This window comes from Artemia sp. Qi Xiang Cuo, chromosome 12 (genome assembly GCF_049724085.1).
Source record: "Artemia sp. Qi Xiang Cuo chromosome 12, ASM4972408v1, whole genome shotgun sequence".
Classification (NCBI taxonomy): Eukaryota; Metazoa; Arthropoda; class Branchiopoda; order Anostraca; family Artemiidae; genus Artemia; species Artemia sp. Qi Xiang Cuo.
The window spans coordinates 53,476,993-53,504,102 of record NC_142805.1 but is presented as its reverse complement, the minus strand read 5'-3'; the positions used below and the strand labels follow the sequence as shown (position 1 = coordinate 53,504,102).

The following is a 27,110-nucleotide window of genomic DNA, read 5'->3' as shown; positions in this document are numbered from 1 at the left end:
TTTTGTCCACATCCATCCTTGTTTCTCAAAACTAAAAGCTAAGTTCCTCAAAATGATCTAACATCGCTAAGGACACCAGAAAATCGGATGCATTTTGACCATACATATCCTTGTTTCTGTCAACAAAATTTGCGACTTTTACTATTAGAAAAATAATGTTTGTAGTGATCAATTTTTTTTTCTAATATATTTATCTGTAAAAGTATCGTATGATTCTAAAAGACACAATTTCCTAGATATATATAAAAAAGGTGTTTTATTGAAATATTAGATATAAATCTATATATTCTATCGTTTTTATTACTTCTACATCATCATCATTAACAACTGATGATGATCTCTCTATGCTGACATCTTCCTTCCGTCTTTTAGCGGGTGGGGGGAGAAACTCCATACTATCACCATCGATATGTATTTCTTGAATCATTCGTCTTTTAGTGGGTAGAGGGTGAAACTCCATTGTATCTTCATCCTCCGCCACCACTACTGTTTCTAGAGTTTTCAACTATTTCTCCCCCCATACTACTGATTTTCCTACACTTGATAATTTTATATCCTCCTCTTCAGTTACTAACATTTCTCTCCATTGGCTACAATCAAAGATTGATTGTGCCTCCTGAAACTTAAAAATAAAATATGAGGATCATGTTAGTAAAGTTAAATGAATCTAAATCAACAAAAATAAACTCTACATGTTTCAAGTTCTAATGTCGCTCCTAACTCTAGGTTTAAAAAAACATGTTTTTTTTCAATTCGAAAAAACAGAACAGACCAGAATACGGGTCACAACTTTTCTACACCACTCACAGCAATAAAAAAAGAAACAACTGTTTTTAAGTGAAAGTAAGGAGCAACATTAACTTATGGGTGGGGGTAGTGGGAGCAGTTGCCCCATCTATATCTTGAAAATACTTATTTTCCATTAGTTCATAGGAAAAATAAATAGAAAAACACACACAAACACAAACACACAAACAAACAAACACACACACACACACACAAAAACACACACACAAACACACACACACACACAAACACACACACACACACACACACAAAAACACACAAACACAAGCACACAAACACAAACAAACACACAAACACAAACACACATTTCAACGAAAAAAGTCCAAAATTAACTTTGAAACATCTTCAGAATGTAACAGTGACATGGTAAACCACGACAAAACACTACTGACACAACTTTTCTACACCCCTCACAGCAATAAAAAAGAAACAACTTTTTTAAGTGAAAGTAAGGAGCAACATTAACTTTTGGATGGGGGTAGTGGGAGCAGTTGCCCCATCTAGATCTTGAAAATACCTATTTTCCATTAGTTCATAGGAAAAATAAATAGAAAAACATGCAAACACACACACACACACACACACACACACAAACACACACACACACACAAAAACACACACGCACACACACACACGCACACACAAACACACACACACACACACACACATACACACACACACAAACACACGAACACAAACACACACAAACAGACATACACACATTTCAACGAAAAAAAATCCAAAATGAACTTTGAAACATCTTCAGAATGTAATAGTGACATGGTAAACCACGACAAAACACTACTGAAATGTTCCAACTCTTACATTTCAACGGAAAAAAAATCCAAATGAACATTTAAACATCAAGAGAATGTAACAGTGACAAGGTTAAAAAAAAATGAAAGAGTGAATAAATGCTTTATCAACATCCGTTGTCGAATAAATTGACAAAATCTAAGCATCAGAGTGATTAAATTCTATATCAACATCCTTTTCCCGGATATATAGGATAAAATTTACGAAATCTAAGTGCTAGAGTGAATAATTTTTTTATCAAAATCTTTTGCCAGATACATCGGAAAAAATTGACAAAATCTAAGTGTCAGAGTGAATAATTTATTTTTGTCAACATCCTTTGTCAGATACATCGAATAAAATTGACAGAATATAAATATCAGAGTGAATAAATGCCTTATCAATATCTTTTATCATATATGTCAGATAAAATTTACAAAATCTAAGTATCAGAGTGATTAAATTCTATATCATAATCCTTTTCTCGGGTACATAGGATAAAATTAATAAAATCGAAGTATCAGAGTGAATAAATGATTTATCAACATCCTTTTTCGGATATGTCGGATAAAATTGGCTAAATCTAAGTGTTAGAGTGAGTAATTTTTTTCTATCAATATTGTTTGACAAACAAATAGGATAAAAATGATAAAATCTAAGTGTCAGACTGATAAATTTTCTTATCAACATCCTTTGTCAGATACATCGGATAAAATTGACAAAATCTAAGTGTCAGAGTGAATATTTTTTTTATCAACATCCTTTGTCAGATACATCGGATAAAATTGACAACATTAAAGTATCAGAGCGGATAAATGCTTTATCAACATCCTTTGTCAGATAAACTTAGCAAAACCTAAATATCAGAGTGATAAAATTCTATATCAACATCCTATTCTCGGATACATAGGATAAAATTGACGAAATCTAAGTATTAAAGAGAATAATTTTTTTTATCAACATCTTTTGCCAGATACATCGGATACAATTGACAAAATCTAAGTGTCAGAGTGAATAATTTTCTTATCAATATCGTTTGTCAGATGCATCTAAAAAAATTCCAAAATCTAAATATCAGAGTTAATAAATGCTTTATCAATATCTTTTATCGGATATGTCGGATAAAATTGACAAAATCTAAGTATCAGAGCAATTAAATTCTATATCAACATCTTTTTCTGGGATACATAAGATTAAATTGACAAAATATAAGTGTCAGAGTGAATAAAAGCCTTATCAACATCCATTGTCGGATATGTCGGTTAAAATTTACAAAATCTAAGTATCAGAATAAATTATTTTTATCAACATCTCTTGTCAGATACATCGCATAAAATTGACAAAATCTAAGTATCAGCGTGAATAAATACTTTATCAACATCAATTGTCGGATATGTCAGATAAAATCGACAAAATCTAAGTATCAGAGTGGTTAAATTCTATATCAACATCCTTTTCTCAGGTACATAGGATAAAATTGACAAAATATAAGTGTCAGAGTGAATAAAGCTTTTTTTATCAACATCTTTTGCCAGATACATCGAATAAAATTGACAAAATGTAAGTGTCAGAGTGAATAAATGCTTTATCAAAATCCTTTGTCAGATATGTCGGACATCGGATAAAATTGACAAAATCCAAGTATCAGAGTGAATAAATACTTTATCAACATCCATTGTCGGGTATGTCGGATAAAATCGAAAAAATCTAAGTATCAGAATAAATTATTTTTATCAACGTCTATTGTCAGATACATCTGATAAAATTGACAAAATTTAATTATCAGAGTGAATAAATGCTTTATCAACATCAATTGTCGGATATTTCAGATAAAATCGACAAAATCTAAGTATCAGAGTGATTAAATTCTGTATCAACTTCCTTTTCTCGGGTACATAGGATAAAATTGACAAAATTTAAGTGTCAGAGTGAATAATTTTTTTATCAACATCTTCAGTCAGATACATAGAAAAAAAATTGACAAAATCTAAGTGTCAGAGTAAATAAAGTTTTTTTTATCAACATATTTTGCCCGATACATCGGATAAAATTGACAAAATGTAATTTTCAGAGTGAATAAATGCTTTATCAACATCCTTTGTCAGATATGTCGGACATCAGATGAAATTTACAAAAAGTATCAGAGTGAATAAATGCTTTATCAACATCCTTTGTCGGGTAAAATTGACAAAATCTAAGTATCAGAGTGATTAAATTCTACATCAACATCCTTTTCTCGGATACATAGGATAAAATTGACAAAATCGAAGTGTCAGAGTGAATAAATTTTTGTATCAACATCTTTTGTCAGATGCATCGTATAAAATTGACAAAATCTAAGTATCAGAGTAAATAAATTCATTTTCAACGTCGTTTTCGGATACATCATGTAACAATCATAAAATCCAAGTTCTATTCATTTCGACTTTATGCATCGTTACGTTGAATTTACGTTAGATCGATTATAGATGGCAGCACACCCTCTCAGACATACAGTCATAGTGAGAGAGATATGCAAAAAGTTGGGTTAATTTAGGCTCACTTAGAGTGGCGTGCCACTCTAAGTGAACCTAAATTAACCCAACTTCAACCCAACCAACGAAAGATGTTGATAAATCATTTATTCCCTCTGATACTTAGATTTCGTCAATTTTATCCGATGTATCTTACAAAGGATGTTGATAAAAAAAATATTTCCTCTGACACTTAGATTTTGTCAACTTTATCTGATGTATTTGACAAAAGATGTTGATAAAAAAAATTCATTCACTCTGACACTTAGATTTTGTCATTTTTATCCTATGTATTGGGCTAAAGATATTGATAGAAAAAATTATTCCCTCTAACAGTTAGATTTTGTCAATTTTATCTGACATAACCGACACAGGATGGTGATAAATCATTTATTCACTCTGTTACTTAGATTTTATCAATTTTATCCTCTGTATCCGAGAAAAGGATGTTGATGTAGAATTTAATCACTCTGATACTTAGGTTTTGTCAATTTTATCCGACATATCCGATAAAGTATGTTGATAAAGCATTTATTCACTCTGATATTTAGATTTTGTCAATTTTATTCGATGTATCTGACAAAGGATGTTGATAAAAAAAACTTATTCACTCTGACACTTAGATTTTGTCAATTTTATTCGATGTATCTGACAAAGGATGTTGATAAAAAAAATTATTCACTCTAACACTTAGATTTTGTCAATTTTATCCCATGTATCCGAGAAAAGGATGTTGATATAGAATTTAATCACTCTGATACTTAGATTTTGTCAATTTTATCCGACATATTCGATAAAGGATGTTGATAAAAAAAATTCACTCTGACACTTAGATTTTATAAATTTTATCTGATGTATCTGGCAAAAGATGTTGATAACCAAAAATTCATTCACTCTAACACTTAGATTTCGTCTAGTTTATCCTATGTATCGGAGAAAAAGATGTTGACATAGAATTAAATCACTCTAATACTTAGATTTTGTCAATTGACCCGACAAAGGATGTTGATAAAGCATTTATTCACTCTGATAGACCGATTTTGTCAATTTTATCTGATATATCTGACAAAGGATGTTGATAAACAAAATTTATTCACTCTGACACTTGGATTTTGTCAATTTTATCCGATGTATCTGACAAAAGATGTTGATAAGAAAAATTTACTCTCTGTAACACTTAGATTTTGTCAATTTTTCCTAGGTATCCGAAAAAAGAATGTTGATATAGAATTGAATCACTCTGATACTTAGATTTTGTCAACTTTATCCTATGTATCCGAGGAGTGGATGTTGATATATAATTTATTCACTCTGACACTTAGAATTTGTCAATTTCATCCGATGTATCTGACAAAAAATATTGATAAAAAAATTTATTCACTCTGACACTTGGATTTTGTCAATTTCATCCTATGTATCCGAGAAAAGGATGTTAATATAGAATTTAATCACTCTTATACTTATATTTTGTCAATTTTATCCGACATAACCGATAAATGATGTTGATGAACCATTTATTCACTCTGATACTTAGATTTTGTCAATTTTATCCAATGTATCTGACAAAAGATGATGGTAAAAAAATTTCTATCTTACAAAAGATAATGATATAGAATTTATTCTCTCTGATACTTGGAATTTCTTCAATTTTATCCGACGTATCTGACAAAAGGATGATGATAAAGAATTTATTCATCCTAATACATAGATTTTGTCAATGTTAACCAAAATAACCGACAAATGATATCGCAAAAGAATGTTGATGAAGAGTTTGCTTACTTTGATACCTAGATTTTGTCAATTTTAACCAACATATCCGACAAAGGATATTGATACAGAATTTTTCAATCTGATACTTTCATTTTTTTGATAATGTTAACCGACATATTCGGGAAAGGACGTTCATAAAGAATCTATTCTTTCTGATACCTAGATTTTTATCAATTTTATCCTGATCTTTCCAACAAAAGGTGTTGATAAAGAATTTATTCATTCTGATACTTAGATTTTCTCCATGTTAACCCATCTATCTGACATATGGTGTTTGCAAATTCCTTTTCTTACATCCCCGATGCTTCAATTGACATTTTAAACGTTTGATATGCTATCATGCTCTAAAAATAATGAACACATAACAACATAATGCATAAAATATTTTTAATAAAATAATGTCATGTAGGATTTTAATACAAAAAATATAATATTATACATTATTAATATCAATGAAAAACTTTGGACATTTTCAATCTGTTTCATAAAATATTTCACCATTTTCTCTCTTGATTTCGTAGCTATTGTCTTCTCTTAGTTCGTAAACAGTAGAATAATCATCATTCCATTTTGAGTCATACACAATTTTAACTGGTGTGTCCCCGACAGGTTCAATATGCGTTTTGTCCTTTATATTATTTGGTTCACTGACTGTTTGATCAATGATGGTAGTAACGTTTTCTGACACTTTGTTTTTCATCAATTCATCTTTATATTCCTTAGTGATATTTTCTACCCATACCCTTTTTATTTTTCCGGCAATTTCACTGTCTATTACAACATTATTTTTACACAGGTAACAGTTTCAGTACGTAGACAAAATATGGTTTATGATATTAGTATAAGAGTAGGCCTTTCTTCTTTTGACCTTACGTTGAATGCTAATAGCCGAAAGCTGACGATAGGATGTATCAGTAGGTAATATGTTACATGCAACAGTAGCAAGGAGTTGTCCTCTATCATCAACGATTATTTTTATGTTGGCATTCTCTTTGAGTGCAATCATCTCCGGATATCTCAATCTCGTATATCCGCCAACATAAGAGCTGAATTTTTTGGTACTCTAAAGGAATTTAATTCCGTACTGTCATGACAATGCACGCATACATTTCCAATAGTGCTACCACTTATACTTGTTTCATAGTTCAAATACTTCTCCTTGTCGAAATTCAATGCTACAATAACACTATCATGTGAGCACACTTTCTTAAAATGCTCCATATTCACTGTTTTAAACAATACGACTTATGTGTTTATCGTTCCATTGCGAAAAAATACTGATTTAATGCATGCAATAAAATAGGTTGTGTCGATAACCTGCCATAAAGTACCAATGGGAAAGCCACATCGTGTCAATGAGCAAGCATAGAGTACATTATTTTTCTAATAATAAAGGTAATAACTAACATGTCTATACCATTCTCATTTTGAGTTTGGAAAATATTAAATGTGAATTTCTTATGCTTTAAGCACGTTTTATCTCATTCAAAGACATGTAAAAAAAATTTGAAAAATATATCATGTTAAAAAATAAAAAAAAAAGTTAAAAAAATTCAAAAAATGGGGGGAGGGGGACTAAAGCAGTTAGAGGGAGGGGCCCCCTTTGAGGTTGGGGATAGGGGGGCCTTTGGAGATTGAGGTCCTTGGTGCATAGGGTCATTGATGGTTGCGATCCTTGATGCTTCAAACCTATAATCACCTCACTTCTTGATTTCTCAGGATTTCTAAGGATTGTTCTGAATTTCCTCATTAAAATTCTTTACTTGCCATCTACATCTCTATTAGTATCAACTTTTTAGTATGCTAGAATGTTGCAGCAGATTTTATAATGACAACACTTTTCAAATGGTACTTGTGTATTATACAGAACACATCGGAGAAGTAAAGCTAGGTCAACTCACATGGTCATTTTATCATCATTCAACATTTCCATAGATTGATGCTATTCTAAATTTATAATAAATTGCCTATGAGTTAACAACCCCTTTGGGCTTACCTTGACTGGTAATCAGTTTAACCCTTTTATACCACCTTCATACAATCCAATCACCAATTAAGATCTTTCTCACCCTTATTATTCAATCATCAATTAAGATCATTCATATACTCCAATTTGCAAATACTATACCTTTTTTGCAAATAGAGTTATTTTTTGGTAAATGATTTAACACCATATGCCATCAATTCTAGACAAGATGCAAGGTATCTTCAGCCTAGAGGTTATTAGTGTTTGACTATTTTTGAGTCAGAATTATGCACGGCTTGGCTGTATCTTTAATTAAAACATTATTCATAGGAAAAAACATGATTATCTAACCCTACAAATGAAACCGATATTTTTTTTCTTTTTACAGAAGGCTCAATAAACCTTTGAATACTCAATTTGACGACCTCAAGTTTTGACTATTGAACCTAGAAAAACGTAAAAAAAATGGGTTTCACCTCGGAAACCTGTCTGGTAACTCACGTATCGTTCATAGTAATAGGTGACTGACCGTGGTAAGCCATGTGTCCGTGAAACTGCGCATATATTCTTGTGTAATTCCTTGTATCCCTGAAACCTTATATATACACAATACTCACCAATACTACTACCACACTACTCCATTTACACTATTGAGGGGAAATTTAAACCAAACTAAAAGACGCTATAATTTCAAGAAGTACATGAACGTACAGGTTATCAAAAGGACATATCAGGAGTGCCGTAGCAATGGCTATTTGTATGAAGTTGAAACTTCCAAGACCTGATGAGAGGGATGTTCTACTGACCAAAAGGTAATATGCTAATGATACTGCTGTTAGTAGTGCTACCGCTATTCAATACTATTATAAGTAATATCGATACTACTACTTTGACTACTATTACAACTATGCCTAATGATATAAAGGTCAAAGTTTCACAGAATTATGAGGGGGGGGGGGTTAAATGAATAAAAAAAAACCGTTTTCATACAGATTTCAAAATGGTGTAACAGTAATATCTTAGGAACAGATTGGTGTGTAAAGTGTAAACTAACAGGACTTGTTGCGAGGCATGTTAAACTAACCAACAGAAAATATTTACATCCTAATGCTACTGCTTCTATCCATACTACTACTACTGTTACTATTATTACTACGTCAATTACTTCTACTGCCACTAAAACTTAAGCTACTAATATTAAATCTACTGCTACTACTACTACTGCTATTAAAACTAGGAATATTGAGGTGAAAAATTTGGGATATATAGAAACTGAATGGAACTAATTCGAAGAACACTTTGCCCACACAGCGGACGCATCAGAAATGCTTCAGGAACGGATGGTGGTTTTAGGCTAAAACTGTCAACATGTGCTGAAGGGGATGTTGAAGAAACCAAAGGGGGCTATGCGTATACTGCCACTAATGCTGCTAAAACTATTGCTACTGCCCAAGGTAAGGATATTAAGGTGTAGCTTCAAAGAAATATTTAGGCGGATGTTGAACTAAATCAAAACTATGAGCATGTAGACTTTCAAAAAGGTGACAAAGCAATTTCTGAACCACAACTTATTTTATTAAGTTAGACCTTTAAGGATAAGTTGTGGGGGATTTTGAACTAACCAGAAGGCATTATGTGTATACTTTTAATGCTACCACTAAAGTTACTGTGACTAATGACGCCAAGGGTATTAAGGTGAAACTTTTAAGGAACGTTTAGGAAGAGTTTCAATTAGACGAAAAAAATGTACGCATTCAGATTGTCAAAAGGGCATAAAAGCCGCACCAAAAGGGCATAGGCAGCACTACTCTATAATAGCTAGAAATACGATTGAAACTTATAAAGGAGCTAATTTGATTCAAAATTGAAAGTTCTGGTGCCCTTTTTAAGAATAAAAAGCGATTGGAGGGCAAGTAATCCTTCTCTCAAGCCCATTCATTTTCCAAACACATCCAGTCAAAATTTTGAGACAGTCAATTTGTTCAACATAGTAGAACGGTCCAGCAACTATGTCCTTAGGGATATTGAGCGCGTCACCCCCCCCCCAAATTATGCAATTGGCCAATCAAGCTTAAAAACTAAACGTTGATTTAAACTAAATCAAAAGGCATTGTGTATATGGTTGTCAGTAAGACACCTCAGCAATATATCGAGAACGACCGGATCCATTAAGTTGAAACTTTTGAGGCTATTACTATTACTACTTCTGCTCTTACAAATTAAATAAATAAATAGTTTTAGTGTATGGAGGCTGTTAAAGAGCATAGATGGAATCATCTTTTGGGAATGATATTAAATTTTATTTTTCAGGTCAACTTCAGAAGTTGTACAATAAATAGCCAAAACGAGTCAAACTCAAAACAAGTAACAATTAACATGAGTAGGGTTGATTACCCCCAAGCCTCCTCGAGACCAGAACATAATTTGCTCTTTACTGAAAATAAAATACGTTTTAAATATTTTCACTTTTTTACTTTCATAAAGAAATATTACCAAAGATTTAAGGAAGAAATATCAGTATATGTCAATTAAACTGACAATCCACGGTCATTTGTTCTTTTTTCGGTAAAGCTCAAAGGATGTTCAGGTCTTGAAAAGGCATGGGGATTATCAGCCCTAGTCATGTTAATTTTTTCTCGTTTTGAGCCGATTCCTTTGGTACATCTATTGGTGTAAAATCCATTTTTTAGAGTTTTGGTTACTATTGGAGTCGCTCCTTGCTTACAGTTGATAACCTAGTCTCTTGGGAACCTAGTCTCTTGTTAATATTATATTGATAAAAGTATAATTTGCATGGCTTGCTCAGTAAGTAAGAATTTGCATTTGTTACTTATAAAAAACTGTTAAGTGTCACATGATATTCTGCGTGACTGGTTAGCTTTAATTTCCCTTTGTTTTTTTTTGTTATTCTAAGAAAATTTTTACCGTCAGTTATATTGATCCTCTTTCCTAGGGAATCCCAGTCCCTCCCCCTTAGGATAATCCGCCCCTCCAGAAGAAGGTGTGCTTTATAGTTTAAAAAAAGCTGTTAAGTTTCCGCGTCCTGATAATGATTTCAAGATAAATCACAAATGATCAGCGAGTCATCTGCAAATGTTTATCGGTCCCGTAGTCCATTTCTAAAACTTAACCTCGCAGTTTTTATCTTCGGTTTTAAGCGATATTGGTCACTTTTTAATCATTGTATAGAGCACAGATAAATTATCAGCTTCACACGTACTGTCTAAACTTCGCCTTTTACAGACCCCGTGGAATTCAGATTTGTATTTTGTAGCATTTGGTAAACGAAAGTTAAAATCAAAATGGAATTGGTGGACATCTATTTGGCCGCCCTAGTTTTAGCAGATTCTATGTTCTCTTTTCACCTGAAATAGTTGCTGAAGATAGACCAACATTCCACTGATGTACTTGTTAGTTGTTGTATTCTTTTTAACTTAGCTAATACCTTCTCCTTCATCTTCTTAGTTAATACCTTTTTCTACCAATCTGTCGCCCTTCCTGCTGGTATTTAAAGACATTTCAGTGTTTCAAAGAATGAGCTGAAAAAACAATCAGATTGTTATTCTACGGGGCCCCAAAAATTAGAATAGCAAACAAAAGAAAGTCATATTAGAAAGCGTTTGAACATATGAAAACAAGGAAGGAAAACCGAGTTTGAGCATAGGTTTTAAACTTACAAACCCTAAGCATTGAGCATTATGCACTCTAATAATATCAGGAGACCGAGCTTTTCCCGGTCCCTGGTACTCGGCACGAGACAGGTTTTGGTAGATGTGATTCTCACTGTAACTTGTCTTCTAGTCGCCGATTATTGTGGGCCTATTTTTAAGCCTTTCTCCTAGTAATTATTTTTTGCTTCTATTATGTTGCTACATAATTCAGCAACAATCAGGCATGTTATGCTGTAAAACATCTCTGAAATATCTAAATTAACATTAGTATAATCCTCTTCTTATTCTTTAAATTTAAGTCAGGGAATAGAAAATTCAACTTATTTCATTGTGAATTATTGTTACTTTTTATTCGTAATGATTCTTGGTGTCGACTGATGTCGTAATCCGTATAAAGAATTACAAGTTTTATTAACTCTATTCGGTACAAAATATAAAAATTCATCTATTCACCTGTAACACTGGTAACTAACTAACTATTTCGTTCAATGGAGCACAATTCACAACCTAGGCTTACATCTGGTTTCAGAGTTCAAGGTTATTCATTAAACTTACAGAATATATAATAAGTTGACAAGTGAGTTTAGATAGAATCACCACATTCCTCCTCCTTTAGACACACAGGTAAGGTGTGTCACCACATATCTTGCAATGAATACGATTCCATCTCACTCTTGATTTGATAGTAGATGTCGGGCCAGAAGACAAAAGTAAGCAAAATCTTCGCTGTTCCGTTACGGCCTCGATGAACCAACTTTTGGGAAGTTCGAGGCGAACAATGAGATTGCAGAATTAGCCGACTAGGGTAGTCTTCTCGTACCATCAGTTGGAAATGAGTTGAACCATCCTTCCTCTTTGTACACCGATATAAAAGACCGTCCCAAAGCTCAAATTGGGCTCTCTTTTCATCTGCCTGGTTAGTAACTTGTAAGTTGAAAAAAAAAACTGGCCAGTTCAATGCCCTTCTGCTGAATTTCCAAGAAGTCTTGGAGCGGATTGGTCTTTCCCTTTCCTTCGAGGACCTTCTTCATGAATACGGGAAAGGACTTGGTGCTCATCTATAAGGATACAAAACAAACATAATTTTTTTTTTCTATTTACAACAGACGGGACAATGCATCAGCATTCCCGTTTTCTAACCCGGTCTTGCTATGAATATCAAAGTGGTACTCTTGGAGCGCCAGGGACTATCGTTTCAAGCGAGCGTTGTTGCTCCGAGCCAAGTTCAACCAGCGAAGCGGGTTGTGATCAGTTTCGACGGTGAACTTTCGACCTTCGAGGTGAAACCGAAAACTTTCCATCTCCAACTTTAACGCGAAAGCCTCACGCTTGACTGTCGAATAGCGCTGTTCCGCTGGCGATAGCTTCCTACTTTTATATGCGATGCGGTGCTCCTCCCCGTTGCCTTGAGTCAGGACTGTGCCAATCCCCGTGTTGGAAGCATCTGTTTGAAGCACGAACTCTTTGGCAAAGTATGCACTGCTCAGGACAGGGGCGGTAGTGAGTGCTGTCTTCAGGGCCTCGAAGGCTATTCTCTGTTCCTGAGACAACGTAAAGTGGTTTTTATATCATTTCTGAAGAAGATCCGTCAGCGACGATGCAACCGAAGAGAAGTCACGGCGAAACCTCTGGTAATACGCAACGATGCCAAGGAATAACGTCACTTCATTTTTAGTGGTGGTCTCTGGAAAGTTCTTCACAGCCTCAACCTTGCTTTCAAGCGGTGTGATTTTGCCATTTCCCATTTTGTGGCCCAAATACTGAACTTCGTCTAGCCCGAGCTTGCATTTGTTAGGATGAATGTGAAGACCAGCAGCCGCTATCCTTCCAAAAACCTCCTTTAGATGCTGCTCGTGATCTTCCCAATTATCAGAGAATATTACAAGGTCGTCAAGGTACGCCATTACAAAGCCAAGGCATCCAATCAAAATCTTATCCACGGCACGCTGTAAGGTTGCTGAACGTTAAAAGGAAGGACTCTGAACTAGTAGAATCCGGACCTCGTTTGGAAGGCCGTTTTTTTTCATGCTGTCTGGCGTAAGTTTTACTTGCCAGTAGCCTTTGGTAAGATCTACAACAGTGAAGACCTTTTTTTTACCTACTTCCTCCAGCAATTCATCTATATGGGGAAGGGGATAGGCATCAAACTTGGATACCCGATTTAAACCTCGGAAGTCCAAACAGAAACGAATGCTTCCATCCGGCTTGGCAACCATGACTACCGGAGAAAACTAGGGACTTGAAGACGGCTGTATGATCCCCAAATCCAGTATTCGCTTGAATTCTTCTTCAATGCCTTAGTGTCGGCTCTGTGGTACCCTGTAGGGTTTCTGACGAACAGAATGGGCATTACCTGTACCAATGTGGTGTCTGACCACTGATGTTTTTCCAGGAATTTTGGAGAAGAACTTTCTAAATCCCATAAGTATCCCAAAAGTTCCCTTCTTTCTCTTTTCCGTAAGGTGACTTAGCGCATCTATCACAATCTGGATGTCATCCTGGTTATCGGAATTATCTGCTTGTTTAACCGTAGGCATACTCGGAGCTTCGTGACCAAAGAGAAGGAAATCCGTTCGCCTACGCTCAAAATTCCGAAGAAGATTGATGTGTAGAATCTTCTTCTTCTTTCTTCCTTCCGGGAAATGGACTTCGTAGTTCACAGTCCCGACTTTTCGAGATATCCTGAAGGGTCCTTACCATCTGGTTTCCAATTTATGAGTTCCAGTCGACAGAAGGACGAGGACCTCGTCATCCACTTGCAGATCTCATTGCTTGGCCTTCTTGTTGTATTGGGTTTTCTGCCTTTCGGACGCTTCCAGAAGATTTTTATGGGTCCACATCTAGGATCTGACGCAATCGTTCTTGCACGGACAAGAGCTCATGTGTGGGCCAAACGGTAGAGTTTCCACCGTCTTCCCATTGTTCCTTGATGACGTCCAATGGGCCTCTTGGCCGTCGCCCATAAAGAAGCTCAAAAGGACAAAACTTGGTCGAGCCTTTAGGAGTTCCTTGATAAGCGAACAAGACGTAGGGGATAAAACGATCCCAGTCTCTCAGGTTATCCCCGACAAAGTTCTTCAAAAGATGAACAAGCGTCCCGTTTAAGTTTTCAACCAGGCCATCTGTTTGCGGATGAAAGGGTGACGTCCGTATAGGTTTTATTTCATGAAATTTGTACACCTCAAGTAAACTCTTTGCGACAAAATTCAAACCTAGGTTTGTCAGGATCTTTTCCCGAACACCAACACGGCAGAAGTACTGCTCAAATACTTCTGCAATTTTTCCTGGAATTTATCAATCTCAAGGATATTGCCTCGGGATATCGAGTTTAATAACCCGATATCACCAAAAAGAATCAATGCCCGTTCCAAGATGGTACCAATGGTCTCACAACATCTGCTGCAATCCTCCTGAAAAGGCTCTTCAATGACCGGCAGTCATAACATAGGTACTCGTTCTTTTAGCTTCATTCGTGCCACTAGCTGGCAGGGCTAACAAGTACGTACAAACGGTTTGACATCTTGACGAACCCCAGGCCAGAAGAGCCTATGGATGATCCGCTTCAGAGTGCGTACAACTCCAGTGTGGCCACTCATAGGGGAATCATGGGCGACTCCCAGCCCAAACGACCTACATGGCTTGGGAACTACCAGCTGTGTAATCTCTTCATTATCCAACCTGGTCTCGATCTTCCTGTAGAACAAACCATTGATGAGTTCGAAGCCCTGGCCTAAGCTATCCAAAGTGAAACACATTGTTAGTGTTGAATCTTCCTGTAGAAGGTCAGCCAATTTCTTGAAAGCCAGCTGTTCTAGATGAACTTCGGAAGACGTTTCTTCAAAGTGTTTTACGTCTCCACTCTGCTTTTTCTTTTCTTCGGCATCTTTGACTCTTTCTGTGCCTCATGTTGGCATTCCCGTTATCCGACTCCACCATAATCTGCGAAATATCATTTTCTGGAAGATTTATTGCTAAGGCTTGGGTCTCAGCCTCCGAACTAGCGTAGTCTTTTGCTCTAGTCAACAGAAGAATAGAGACAGCAGGTATGTGTACTTCTGAACTTCGGCTACAAAGTTCTAGGAATACTGGCAACGATCTTCCGATGATAGCGTCTACGGGTAGATCATCAGAAACTGCAACTTCTAGATTGCTTTGGAAGGTATATTGCCACGTCCTATCTCTATATAAGCCTTATGCAGAGGGTATTTCTTACAATCGCCGTGGACACAAAATATCTCCGTGGTGGACGATGTTTGTTCCCCTGTGCTCCCAACGTACCTTCTAGGGACCATAGTGATGGATGCTCCACTGTCAATAAGGAGCTCTTCTGGCTTCTCATCTATCAGACTACTGACACAAAATCTCGTCTTGATTCTTTCTTCCGGACTTGGGCTGCGAGCCAACAAGTTTTCTCGCCTCCTCGGTTCCCTACAGTCAACAGCTTTCTGACCAAACTTTCCACAATTGAAACAGCCTCGTGCCCCTCTGTTAGTTTGCTGGCGCGGAGCGTCTCGAATGCTAGATCCTGTTGTTTCCGATTCTGTATTAAGAGCCTTGTTCACGGGTTTAACTTGTTGTGCTTGTTTCGGAGCCATTCCTTTTCTTGAGGACTGAAATGAGTTTCCTTTCAATCCTTCACCGCTGTCATCTTTGTGGGCTAGACAGAAGTTTTCAGCCACCTTGCAGACAGCACCGAGAGTTGGGTCCTCAAGTTTTCTCAGCCGGATGCGTAGCTGTTCATTCTTGATGGAAGTGATGTATTGTCTATCACCAGTTTTCTAATGCTATCGGGAATCTTCGTTCTCAGCCCATCTGCTGTCACGATCGATCTGTAGTCGGCGACGTCCAACCATTTGATTAGCAGCTGCTCTAGCTTCTTACCGTAGTCCGTAAATGAGTGGCCTGCTTCCTTCTGGGTTGTACGGAATAACTAGCGATAGGTTTCAGAAGCCACTCGAAATCTTCTCAGAATAGCTTCTTTTATAAGGCCGTAGACTGAGCTATCGGCTGTCAGAATGATCGCAGCAGCTTCTGCGACTTTACCTGTCACCAAAGCCTGGAGTCTAAATGCCCATTTAGCACGACTACAATTATTTTGGGTGGCAGTTCGCTCAAAGGTTGTGAGGTATGCATCGATATCCATACCATCAGTAAACTTGACAATCTGGATCGTAGTATTCTCAGCTGTAACTGGTGCATTCTGAATGGCGGACTGATTCGTCTGTACAGCTTGAATAAGAGGAGTAAACTACGAAGTCAATGATTCCAGCTGCTGTTGCATCTGCCGTCGGCTTGTCTCCCTTTCTCACTCTAGTTCCGCCTGAATTGTTTCCATGCTCACCTTCCTGGTGACACAAAACATGGCCATCAGACATTTTTCGTCCATTTCCTAAGTCTTGTCATTAGCTAGGCGCTGTTTTACCCGTGTCTATGACCTCGTGCGCACTTTATCCTTATCCTGCTCCTTTCCTGCTTTACCCTTATCCTGTGCTATGAAAGCACGCACAGATGTGTTATGAAGCACGCAAAATGTGCTATTGAAGCTCGTAGAAATGTGCTATGAAGCACCCGCAATGTGCTATGAAAGCACGCCCAAATGTGCAATGAAGTACCCGCAATGTGCTATGAATCACGTACGATGTGCTATTGAAGCACGTACAGATGTGCTATGAAGTACCCGCAATGTGTTATGAAAGCACGCTCAAATGTGCTATGAAGCACCCACAATGTGCTATGAAGCACGCACAATGTGCTATTGAAGCACTTACAAATGTACTATGAAGGACCCATAATGTGCTATTGAAGCACGTATAAATGTGCATGAAACACCTGCAATGTGCTATGAAGCACAGCACAGCGTGCTATTGAAGCACATAGAAATGTGCTGTGAAGCACCCACAATGTGCTATAAAAGCAGGCTCAAATGTGCTATGAAGCACACACAACGTGCTATTGAAGCACACAGAAATAGGCTACGAAGCACCCACAATGTGCTATAAAAGCAGGCTCAAATGTGCTATGAAGCATGCACAATGTACTACTGAAGCACAGCCAAATGTGCTACGAAGCACCACTTGCACACTGGTACCCTGACACCACAGAGGGGGGGGAGTCAAACCGTGTTCACCAAGAACACGCAGTAAATGCAGAGCTAGCTATCGACGAAAACCAATGATCATCTTTAAATGAACACACTGCAAGTCCAGCAACTATCTTTCCTAGCGAAAACAGTTTAATACGGGAATAATTTTCATAAATGATAATAACGGTAAAACGTTCTTTTTTTCGGATTATTTTAACTAGACATCAAACCTGAAGCATAAACAGATTGTGAGTATTTTTCAGCTTAGAGTGAAAAATTTAACGTAAAACTGGGGCAAAGTCCAAGTTACCGCAAATTCTTCGTTACTAACGTTTTACACTATCCCCAAATCAGCGATTTTTCGATGGAGATAACGATACCTAAATCTAAATGTAAGAAAATTTTGGGTTCTTTACCTTAATTTACGGTATAATTTAATCAGCCAAAAATCCAAGTTTCACCGTTTCACTGTATATTCAGTTAACAATCCCACTTCTGGCACCACTTATGTCGTAATCCGTATGGAGAATTATAAGTTTTATTAACTCTGTTCGGTACAACATATAAAAATTCGCATCTATTCACCTGTAACGCCGGGAACTAACTAACTATTTCATTCAGTGGAGCACAATTCACCACCCAGGCTTACATCTGGTTTCAGAGTTCAAGGTTATTCATTAAACTTACAGAATATATATTAAGTTGACAAGTGAGTTTAGATAAAATCACCACAACTGTCTTCTAGCACAGAGATTTCGTTGTGTATCATTTCCATTTGCGATTTCATATGATTTTTACTATGGCTTGTCTTCTAACAGCAGATTTTGTTGTGCATCATGTCATAATTTTTAAAGGGTTTGTATTCTCCTGGATTGCGATCGACAATCTCAGCATTAGTTTCTCATTTCTTTTTTTTTTACCGGTGCTTTGAAGTTTTAGAACCGAAGGTTAGCGAACTGTGATTCCTTTCACGTTTTCAGTATACTGCAAGGGCTCTAACTCCATGTACGCACAAAATTGAAAATCCTGTTTATTTTATTCTCAAGATTAATCTAAAGTGACATTTTATCGTTAGAAAATTCATTCAGTCAGAGTAGGAATTGTTCATCTTTACTGACTTCAGCTATTAACCACAGTAATTTATATTCCTGATTCCAAGGCCTTGACTCCAGTTGACTTAAACTCCCTAACTTTAGCTTGATGCTCCCACTCCAAAGTATTTTTCTAACAATGCCAAGTATTTCAAAAACAAATTCTTAGCTATTTTTCAACTCCACCCACACGGTAGCTCCAATTTCTTTTCTATACCTAGGTTCTCTAATACACGGAAGTGTCCATAAACTGTAAATTATTTTCTTTTCATTACTTTCATCCCCAGTCAAAGTAAATCATAATTGACAAAGTAAAAAGTTACAGTGATTCTATGTTATGAAGAGAAAAAATCGGATTGCCGGTTATATTGTAAAATCTGGATAAGGCGAACATAAAACAAAGATAAAAATCATGAAAGAACAAACGGGGAAAAACAAGAATAGTTCGAAGCTAGTGAAAACAAAAAAACCGATATTTCGCAAGGGACCACGAGCAAACTGTCTTCATAGCTCCAAAATACGAAAGAGAAACTGACCTTTTGTGGTAATTTAGAAATAATAAACTGAGGTAAAATGAAAGAAGCGATCTCGTAGAAGCAAAAGCAATGAATTGACTTCAATAAGATGGTAGGATACGTGACATTTCTAATGTCTATAACCCGAAAAGATTTTTGCACCTCGTTGTTTTTTATTTGCATAACATTTAAAAAATATATATTTAATTTTTCAAACTTTGTAATTACAGAAAATCACTTGTTTTCACTTTCTACATACAAAGCTATGATCAAATCTCCATTGCTATTGTTTTCATTCAATGATTTTCTACACAGTTGGGAGTGTTGCCACGCACAGTCTCCGCAGCTTCCAAACAACTGTAGCTCAACTGTTACTTCCTTGGAATCATTTAGATCAAGAAATGAAATCTCTGAAACCATAAAACTAATATTAATTCACAGCTGCACAAAAATATCTATTTAGACAATAAACACCGTACAAAAACTAAAGCCAGTGCATAAATAATGCGGATTAATTTTGGGGCGTAACCTGTTCCAGCAAATCGACTAGTCTTTAAGGTCAAGGTACTTAAGCAATGAGAGGTACTCAATACTTTGGTTTAAATTTGCTATATACTGAGCGATCAATATTTCATAGAGGTCATTCAAAACAAAAGAGGCAATTCACAAACAACTCGAGAACACAACATCCAGAGAAACACTACACAGTTAAAACATACAGGCTAACTTCCCTTAAAAAAAAATAAATACAATTTACTCTATAAGAATAATGCCTAATGACGATTTGTTAATATGACAGACCACGTTCTCTCAAATACTGTGCAAGTAGTATCGGTAAATAAAAACACAATAATGGAATATTCATTCCTTTCCATTATGTTTTTGAATGGAAGTTTTCTGTATCAAGGATGAAAAATTGTTCATATACGATGGGTCACGCCTTCTATCATCTCTTCAGCCACCTAACAATTCAACGGATGACAACGCTCATGAGCGATTAAGCTCTTATGCACCCTTTTTATTTCCACGTGTTTAAGTAGGTAAGGGATATGCTTCATTTTTTTCTCTCACTTACCAGACGTTGTATTCTTTTTAACTTAGCTATTGCCTTTTCCGTCTCCTTCTTTCATGTTCACTTTTCATCGCTCACTTTTACTATCTTTTTATTCCCGCTTTAACTTTTCCTTTTTTTCACTTTTTCACTTACTGAATAGCTTTCGCTTTTTGCACAAGTCTTTAACGACTATCTTCTATGAAGTAAGTTGAACCTCAAGAGTGCCATTAATGGATAAGATCGGAGTAAAGGAATCTTAATCAATTTTAACTACGTTTTCAGATGAACATAAGATACAACCCGTTTAAGTGCAATTCCATTGGTTCCATAATCAGATCCTGAGCAATAAATCTGAGGACCTATCACAATGAGAAAGGCAAGTTGACATTTCAAATAAAAACACAGATTTAGTTTCAGAGATAAGAGCTTTTTTGAAAAGGACATATTTGGTGGTTCATACTCCCTGTCATATTTTCAACCAACTTGCTTATCAACTCTTGGTGATAACCATGAGCTTTCAAAGCTCTTCTGCACTTTTTTAATTTCCTCCCTGACAAACAAAGAAGAAGCCGAGGGTTAACTGTGGTGACTTCTTTTAAACGGTCTCGAACAAATTAAAACCTCAACTCCAACCTTAAGACCCCCTTACGAAGAAAAACCCGTGTAGAAGGGTTCTAGGCGTTTACCTCCCCCCCCCCTGTGGAAAATAAGGCTTTCCAAATTTGATAATTTTATTTGAATTTTTTTTTTCCGTAGGGGGAAGGAATTTTGGTACTTGTGTATTATGCGCCACTTACTCAAGTTTACGCTGTTTAAAATTCGATAACAAGCCAATTTCTTCGTTAGTTTCGTTCAGCTTAGTGCGAGAAAAGTCAAAGAAAAGTGACAGCATATATGGAGAATATATAATCTGGGCCATATATTTGCACATAAGGGTAAAGTATTTGGACAGTTGGTTTTTAGCATGTGTTAGAATGCTTCTCAGATTTTTTCCTTAGCATCGATTTGATAGAGCCTTGAACTACTCACTAAATGCAGGATTAGAGTGCTTCTTACGGGATCTAAAATTCAACTAAGAAAAGAGAAACAAATTAAATGTAAATCTTTTACTTTTTTAGATTATTCTGGAGAAAGTTTCTCATAATCTCATCAACAGAATCAAATACTAAGCTCTGAGATGGGTTGCTGCCCCTTAGATCGAAATCGAAGTATAATATTACCAAACAGAGGTTTGTCTCGGTGCGCCACGACAAAACTTACGAATTGCAATTTCATTCAGGTTTATGTAATTGATATAATGATTCTGTTGGATTGATGGCGTCTGTATGTGCAACAAGTCCTATTTACAACCTGATGTTCTTGATTTTGTTTTACATTCCCTCACCAGAAATGACTTATCAAACCTTTTGTGCACTTTCAGAAGCTCAACGAGTTAAAGTGCTTGAAGAGGCTTCTAAAAAAACAAAAATGAAAACTCGAAGAAATGGAAAGAAGAGACCCCATAGTGCATAGCTTCAAAGGTATCCAGAGAAAAAAAAATTCCGTTTGGGAAATTAACGCTTCAGGTTCTCAATACTTTTACAATATAATTTATTTGAAAACAGCCATCTATTTCAGATTTTCCTGACTTCTTTTCCAAGAATAGCAAATGTATTATTATTGAAAATAATCACTTCTATAGCATTACTTACTATTATCTTTCAAAGTTAATTGCTCTCTCGTGGATGTTCGGACGCGGCCGTCCGGAAACTCAGTGAAGAACCAATTAGCGACTTTTAAGGGTTCCATCAACCGTAATAAAGTGTTTAAATGTTCAAGTGATTATACAAGGGTCTATTAAGGTTAAATTTTTGTACCTTTTTTTAACATGTCATTCAAATCATTTTGCAAGTGGGACTTCCTTTATAATCTCACATAGCTAGAAGAATACGTTTTTAAATGGCTCTTATCAATTGTAAAAGACACTAAGCCATTTTGTAAGCTGGATCAAAACAAAAACAAATCAGGAGGGACCCCAAAAATAGGAGGAACTCCATCCCCTAAACCGCTAGCTCTCGAGGCAAATTTGCTTTATTAGCAGGCGAATTTCTATATAAATAATGCTTCTTACAATTTGACCTTTGTTATGTTTTTTCCGACAATACACATGATGTTACACATATTTATAAGCAGTAGGCTAAATATGTCACTCAGTTATATATTTTTGTATATAACTTATATAGGCCTAGTCAGTGAGTTATACATATTTTAAGCAGTAGGCTAAATTTGTCACTCAGTTATATATTTCTGTATATAACTTAGATAGGCCTAGTCAGTGAGTTACACATATTTATAAGTAGTAGGTTAAATATGTCACTGAGTTATATATTTATGTATATAACTTATATGCCTAGTCATTGAGTTACACATATTTATAAGCAGTAGGCTAAATATGTCACTCAGTTATATATTTCTGTATATAACTTATATAGGCCTAGTCAGTGAGTTACACATATTTATAAGTAGTAGGCTAAATATGTCACTCAGTTATATATTTCTGTATATAACTTAGATAGGCCTAGTCAGTTAGTTACACATATTTATATGTAGTAGGCTAAATTTGTCACTGAGTTATATATTTCTGTATATAACTTATATAGGCCTAGTCAGTGAGTTACACATATTTTAAGTAGTAGGCTAAATATGTCACTGAGTTATATATTTCTGTATATAGCTTATATGCCTAGTCAGTCAGTTACACATATTTATAAGTAGTAGGCTAAATATGTCACTCAGTTATATATTTCTGTATATAACATATATAGGCCTAGTCTGTGAGTTACACATATTTATAAGTAGCAGGTTTAATGTGTCACTGAGTTATATATTTCTGTATAACTTATATAGGCCTAGTCAGTGAGTTATGTATATTTATAAGTAGTAGGTTAAATATGTCACTGAGTTATTGCCTTTGCAAAACAATAGTGATCCGTTTATCTGGCCTCCCCCAGGCCACTCGGCATGTCCCCAGGTGGCCATAGGGGAACGCCCTACAGATATATAGGGTACCTCCATAGGGGGCATGGACCAAGGGGGGACCTTGTCTCTGGGGGTCCATAATAAAGCTGGGGCACCATCGCCCGGTGTCATAAATACAGGCGGAGGAGGAAGAAGGCCCCTCAAATGTACACTCAATAGGGCCCACCTGTTTGTCCACATGATTTACAAACCTTCTCCCAGTAATGGGTTAAATTGCATGGTGATGCAGAACACCACCGCAGTAGGGTCCTCTATAGGAGGACAACTGCGACAGGACGGAAGATCAAGATCTATTGACAAAAGCTTCTGGGAAGGGTTGCATCTACCCTTTCTTGGTACTATCAAAACTGAGAGCCTTGCAGTCAACTCTATTCCTACTTGAGAAGTGGCACCTCTCGAGGACACTATAGCCTAGTAAACGACACAGCATTTGCAAGAGATTCTGACTAATGGAAAAGTCTTCGGGGAATGGTATGTTTTGATGGGCGTCTTTGGGCTGAAAAACCTCTTCCTAGCTGATTTATCTATTACGGGTTGCCTCCCCGTAGTAGCATAATATTTGTAGGCATGAATATATACTGAGTCGGAGGTAATAGGCTTAAGATTGTCTGTGCAGGATTTCGACTCTTGTTGATAGAAGAGCATCGCCAAGCGCTGAAAACCAGGTTGTGACCAAGATGTGCCCAGGATTGCACAAAGTCCCCATTCTTGGAGGTCCCAGTGACTTCTTACTGTCCGGTTCTAAGCTGGCTTAAGCACTTCGGTGTAGACTTGAGAAGATATGTGATCCCCGTCCTGCACTGGTATCCGGGATCATTGCTTTTCCTGAGGCGAAAAAAATTTCAATGATTTAAAGAACATGAAAATTGGAACTTGGAATGTTACGACATTAAAAAATGACTATCGTATCGACATTTTGACTGACGAACTCAGACGATTCGAACTGGATTTATTAGGAGTTTCAGAAACTCATATCCCAGGGGTAGGAAGCATGAAATTAGGTGATATAGAATTTGTTTACTCAGGCAGGAAGGATGGGTTACATAGACAGGGAGTAGGGCTCATGATGAATAAGGAAGCTGCTAAGTCTTGTTTAGGCTAGGAAGGTATTAATAATGGAATACTAATTGCTCATTTTATGACTAGTAAGTTCAAGGTATCAGTTATAGTAGTATACGCCCCTGTAGAACCGACTGATGGAGATACTAGTTACTCAGATGAATTCTACTTACAGTTACAGGAGCAAATAGACAAGGTCCCAGGTAGAAATATGATGTTATTGCTGGGAGATTTTAACGCCCAGGTTGGTAGAAATAAGGATAGATGGTATCCCAGCTTAGGTAAATTTGGTGTAGGAAAAGAAAACATTAATGGATACAGAATTTTGCAATTTTGTAGGTATAACAATCTAGTTATAACCAATACGGTGTTTGGTCATAAAATGGCTCGTAAGCTAACATGGTATTCACGTGATGGTAAGACAGCAAACCTTATTGATTATGTTATAGTAAACCGAAGATTGGCAGGATCAATACAAGATACTAGGGTATATAGGAGTGCTGTTATTGATGTTAAAAGTAAAGATCACCATCTAGTAGTGTCAAGGTTTAATTTAAAGCTGAAATATCGGAAGGGTAATTACCTCCCGGGACGTTATGATGTTTGTAGACTCCAGGATCAGAACTTCAGAGAATATTTCCAGGAACAGATAAACACTAATCTAGAGAGTTTAAAATTTGACAACGTGGAAAATAGATGGAATAACTTTATAAAAACAATTAGTGAAGTTGCTGAAGGTGTATTAGGGAAGAAAGCTAGAACTGCAGCTAAGAATATTAGTGAAAAAGCTTTAAGTTTAATAGAAAGGAGAAAGGACATGTACAAGAATTATCTGAGTGATAGATCACATGAAAATAAAAGAAATGTAAAGAAAGTGGAGAAAGTATTGAAATATGAACTAAGGAGGTGTGAAGTGGAGGCCATGGATAAAATTGCTGAGGATTTAGAAGATGCAGCTAGACGGCATAATAGTAAAATATTGTACTGGCACGTTAACAAACTGAGAGGTAGTAGTCAATCCGGACTTGTCCCAGTTAAAGATAGGAATGGGGTGGCAATTAGCGATAAGACAAAAGCTAAAGCGAGATGGGCCGAACATTTTGAGAATTTGCTTAACCGAGATAGAGTTGCAGGAAAAAATATAGAGGAAAATGAAAAAGTTTGTGATACCTTGGATGTGAAGGATGATTTGTTTTGTGAGGAGGAATTAGAAACAGTACTAAAAGGATTAAAGAATAATAAGGCTCCAGGTGCTGATAGGGTAGTAAATGAGTTTCTTAAATATGGTGGCTCTGAGGTTAGAAATAGGTTATTGGAGATTATGAATATGATTTTTGAAAAAGGGGAAGTACCTAATGATTTTAGGAAAACCTTAATTTAGCCAGTTTATAAGAAAGGTGATAAAAGTGAGTGTGGTAATTATCGAGGCATTAGTCTGGTCTCTGTAGGTAGCAAATTGCTTAGTAATATGATACTTTTTAGACTGAGAGATGCCGTAGACAAAATTTTAAGAGAAGAGCAGTGCGGTTTTAGAAAAGGTAGAGGATGTGTTGACCAAATTTTCACTCTGAGGTTAATAATTGAGAATTGCCTAAGTTTTCAAACACCTTTGGTCCTCAGTTTTATAGATTATGAGCAAGCGTTCGATTCTGTTGATAGAGGAGCTTTAGTAAAGGTTTTATCCTTGTATGGTATACCAGACAAATACATTAAAGTGATTAGTGCTATGTACGAGAATAACACTGCTGCGGTTAAGGTAGGAAATGAGGTTAGCAGCTGGTTTTGTATTAAATCAGGAGTTAAGCAGGGTTGTGTTCTATCCCCCTTTATATGGATTATTTTGATGGACTTTGTTTTAAGGAGCACAGGAAAGGCAATGGGAGACCACGGAATCAAATGGGGAGGAAAAAGTCTCCTGGACTTGGATTATGCTGATGATTTAAGCATCCTAGATGAAAGTGTGAGCAAAATGAATGAAGTTTTAGAGGTTTTGCGAGTTCAGGGTGCTAGTATTGGTTTGAAAATTAATGTTAGGAAGACCAAGTCACTAAGGCTAGGAATAAGTGAAGATGAAAAGGTGACACTGGGTAACAAAGAGATTGACTAAGTGGGCAGTTTCACTTACCTTGGTAGTATTATTAGTAAAGATGATGGGAGCAGTGAAGATGTTAAATATAGAATAGCCAAGGCTCAGGGTGTTTTTCCACAGTTAAAAAAAGTCTGGAAGAATAGGAAGATAAGTCTGCAAACCAAGATTAGAATCTTAGAAGCTACAGTGATGACAGTGGTCAAATATGGCTCTGAAGCATGGACGCTCCGAAAAGCGAATGAAGATTTGCTAGATGTTTTCCAGAGAAATTGCTTAAGGATTGTTCTGGGTACCCGGCTGACTGACCGTATTTCAAACAATAGGCTATACGAAAAATGTGGTTCAATACCGCTTTCTAGGTCTATAATGAAAGAGAGGTTGAGGTGGTTAGGGCATGTTGTTCGGATGAAGGATGACAGATTGCCGAAGATTGTTCTTTTCGGCCAACCATCTAGGGCTAAACGGAAAGCATGTCGTCCCCGTCTGGGTTGGGAGGACGTCATAAAGAAAGATTTAAAGGAAATGGGAACTTCATGGACAGGTGTAAAAAGGAAGGCTTTGAATAGATTGGGGTGGAGGAGGAGCGTGCGTAGCTGTGTTGGCCTCCGGCGGCTTGGTGCTGTGGTGAGTTGTTAGTAGTAGTATTAGTAGTTTATATAGAAAATGAAATTTTGTTTTCC

The 27,110-nt window shown here is 36.4% G+C and overlaps 2 protein-coding genes across 7 annotated transcripts in view; both read right to left on the bottom strand.

The window, feature by feature from the left end:
- LOC148946274 (E3 SUMO-protein ligase PIAS1-like) overlaps positions 1–27,110 on the bottom strand; it is a 506,129-nt gene that overhangs the window by 447,459 nt on the left and 31,560 nt on the right. The gene's annotated exons all lie outside the window — the stretch shown is intronic.
- Pngl (N-glycanase Pngl) overlaps positions 19,372–27,110 on the bottom strand; it is a 492,631-nt gene continuing 484,892 nt past the window's right edge. For all 4 annotated transcript variants that reach the window (XM_089098336.1, XM_089098338.1, XM_089098335.1 and 1 more), the window contains one exon: positions 19,372–19,620. In XM_089098336.1, coding sequence (XP_088954462.1) covers positions 19,445–19,620 — 176 coding nt within the window. In that variant the 3' untranslated portion in view covers positions 19,372–19,444. The remainder of the gene's footprint in view (positions 19,621–27,110) is intronic.